Source organism: Plectropomus leopardus, unplaced genomic scaffold (assembly GCF_008729295.1).
Source record: "Plectropomus leopardus isolate mb unplaced genomic scaffold, YSFRI_Pleo_2.0 unplaced_scaffold19691, whole genome shotgun sequence".
NCBI lineage: Eukaryota > Metazoa > Chordata > Actinopteri > Perciformes > Serranidae > Plectropomus > Plectropomus leopardus.
Genome location: NW_024621264.1, coordinates 1 through 3525, shown reverse-complemented (window position 1 = coordinate 3525; position 3525 = coordinate 1). Strand labels below are relative to the sequence as shown.

General features: G+C 40.6%; 1 protein-coding gene across 1 annotated transcript; it reads left to right on the top strand.

Moving 5' to 3' along the window:
* Nucleotides 1-630: 630 nt before the first annotated feature.
* On the top strand, nucleotides 631-2991 carry LOC121965348 (serine/threonine-protein kinase WNK2-like; the record flags this gene model as incomplete). Its single annotated transcript, XM_042515503.1, has 5 exons — nucleotides 631-1257; nucleotides 2205-2254; nucleotides 2363-2525; nucleotides 2612-2728; nucleotides 2821-2991. Coding segments are annotated over exons 1-5 (1128 nt in total), but the record flags the coding sequence as incomplete, so codon positions are not given.
* Nucleotides 2992-3525: the final 534 nt, after the last annotated feature.

Here is a 3525-nt window from a genome sequence, read left to right as displayed (position 1 = left end):
ATGTTATTTTATTTTATTTATGCCATGAAAGTCAAACATCACTGGTCCCAGATAAGACTTGAACCAGCAACCTCAGGAACACTAACCACCTCATTTACCCACTGACCTAAACCTCCAGACACTTTTTCATGTTTCTGTCGTTCTGTTGAGCTTAAACTTGCAATCTCATGGTTTATGAGTAAGTGTTTGGACAGACCGGGCCAATGCATCTGAGACTTCACCTGTCTTTTACCTTGAATATAGCTCTTTGCTTTGGATAACTGACTTTAAATTTCACCTGCCCTGGATAAGGATCAAAGTCTCAACCTCATGAATTCCAAACCTCAATTAAAGCTGCAAGTAGCAATGAAAGGGCCCTCGCACCCCACGTTAGTCGGGGTACTGGTGAACTTTAAAAAAAATTTTTAAATAAAATCGGCAAGCCTCTGTTTCTAGATGTGCCACAGCTGAGCAGCGCTGCTCAGGTTCTGTGCTGCCCATGCATGCAGTGTGTCCCGGACGTAAGGTGGCAGTGGGTCTTAATTTTAGTTATAATGCATGCATGGCATGTGTTTGGAGATTTAGAGGTGAAAAAATATTTGTGTTAACTGATTAACAATTACCTACATATGCTTTTTATTCCAGGCACAGATGACTGCACCGCAGGGTAATCTGGGAGATTTTCCCCTTTTGGCTCCGGCCCATCCTGTTGTCCCTGCTGTTCAGACTCCTCTCTGGGGAAGTGGAGTTGATGCAGAAACCTCTGCAGCTGGCCAAGACTTAACTGGAGCTCCTATAGTCCCAGCTCAAGCCTCCATCTCAGCTCCAGCCCAAGTTGAAACTCAAGCCCCAGCACAAACCCCAGCTGTGCTCCCAGCACAAAACCAACCACCAATCCCCGTATCAGCTCAAGCTGCAGTCATGCCTCAAACTCCAGCTTCGACCCAAGTTCCAACAGCAGTGCAACCCATAGCCTCAGCCCCAGTTCAAGCACCGGTCTCTGCACCAGGTCTCGCTTTTGAATCACCAAAAGGCTCATCAACAAGCTCAGATACATCCTCTGCAACTGGTAAACCCAAACTCTCAGTCCCAAATTTAGGTTCTGCCTCAGTATCTGTCACGCTGCCAGCCCCAGCTCCTGTCGCATCTCCGGCTCTGCAGCCTGCTGGCATCCAGACAGCAGCCTCAGTGTCTGAGGGTGCCAGCCTGCCCACAACTCAGCAAAACCTCCAGTCAACATCTGCATCCAGCACCCTTCAACAAGAGCCCTGTGTGGAGGTAAAATTTGTACAGTTTTAAGAGGAATACTGATCCATGAGCATATGCATAACCTAAAAACTTTATTTTTGCTGGATAAAAATTCTCCCTGTCAAATCACATTCACATCAGTTTAATAGCTCCATCCCATCTTGACAGCAGCTTATTCATTAAAGGTTAAAATAACCCTCAAGGTCAACGCTGGGAACACACCGTTACATCACTGCTGGTGCGATATACAGGGTTACCACAGTCATGGAAAACCTGGAAAAGTTGGTAAATTTGACAATCACATTTTCCAGGCCTTGAAAAGTCATGGAACTAGTAAAAAAATCATCGAAAGTTTTGAAAAAGTCATGGAAAAGTGTTGTGTGTCACAAATTAAATTACATTAATGTAAAATAACGGTGAATTTTTTGTAGCTCACAATATAACGTAACTTTTATATGCATCAGTGTGTTACAACGTGTGTTAAAACATGGTTTATTTATTTATTTTTTATATGGGCTTTTTTCTTTTACTTCTTTTTAAAAATTTGGCGATTTTGTTTGGCGATATTTTTGGCAATTTTTATAGAAAACTTAAAAATTTGGTGCAATTTTTTTTCCATAAATTTTTGAAAGGCATGTTTTCTATAAAAAAAGAAATCTCCAAAATGACACCGTTTATCATAGCCAGAAATTGTTAAAAACATAAATTATTTCTGAATTTTCAATTTTCCAACAGTCCGTCATGTTGGGTTGCTGAAATAATTTTTTTCAAAGAGTTTGAATGTTTCTTATGTATAAAAATGCTGTGTGGGTATAGGAAAAAAAATAGGTCATTGAAAAGTCCTGAAAAAGTTTTGAAATTTTGTCCATGACAATGTGTGGGAAACCTGTATTTAGTCTTGCAATAATTCATCCTTGTATAAAATAAAACCTTTACCAAGTTATCCTAACCGCTTTTCCCCTGTTTTCTGTCCTCAGGATGTGCTTCAGGACAAACCTGTAGCTTTACCCAGTTATACCTATGACAGGTGTGTGTAAAGTTTTTATTGTCTGTCACATCTTTACAAATTATCTTATGACATAACTGTGTGGGGAAAATGTATCACTAACGAGCGTTTACAATTTTTCTTTTATAGTATCAACTCTGATGTGGCGTCTGGTAAGGAGACAAGTGATGGCTATGACAGCTTGGCTAGTGGAGGGAAGGGGGACGGAAAACCCAGGAAACACCACCGCAAGTCTGCCCGCACACGCTCCCGACAAGAAAAGACCAGTAAACCCAAACTGAGCATGCTGAATGTGAGTCACGGTGTCATTAGTGACAGTTTGAAGTTAAAATTACTCAAAGTTTGTTTGATTGTAAAGTGTAACTGTTGTTCGCTCAGGTTTGCAACACCGGAGATAAAATGGTCGAATGCCAGCTGGAGACTCACAACCACAAAATGGTGACATTTAAATTTGACCTGGACGGAGACGCTCCAGAGGAAATTGCCACTTACATGGTGAGCTGAATCTTTTACAGTTTGCAGTTTCATGTCATCTATTGGTGATATTCATCACGTCGTTTAAAATGTTTAAACCTGTATGTCTGCAGGTAGAGAATGGGTTTATCCTCCTGTTAGAGAAGGAGATCTTCATTGACCAGCTAAAGGACATTGTGGACAAAGCTGAAGACATGCTGAATGAAGACATGGAGGGGGAGAGGGCCTCCACGCTGAGCTGTAGTCCTGAACAAGGCCAGATTTCTGAGGGGCTGGTGGGAGAGGTAAGAGGGGGAGATCTGAGTCAGTGCAGATACATTACACGTGCTGATACATAGATTGTGCTTTAGTCTTACTCTTTTAACCTGTAAGGCCGTACATGGACTTGCACCTCCTCACTTATCTGAGCTACTTAGACTACGCACGCCCTCTTTGATCTCTTAATGCTGGTTTCCATGTCAATCCTTCAGTCAACAAAAAAATGAGTTTGCTTTAAAGCATTTGTCTGCTATGCCCCTCATCTCCAGATAAGCTCGCATGTCAAAGACGCCGGTTCCGTTAAAATCCTTAATTCAAGACCCTTCTGTTATACACTTAATTATAGCCTACTCTTGGATTTTGAATTTAGTTGTTTCAATCACCTCTTAAACCATGTGGGGTGTTTTAATTTTTATTATTCATCTATTCATTCAAACATCCCCATTAACATTGATGTTTTTAATCTGGTTGCTTTATTTTAATTTTTACTGATTATGATATTCAAAAATCATATTCAAAAAATCCCTTTTAAATGATTTTTTAAATTATTTTCTATATTA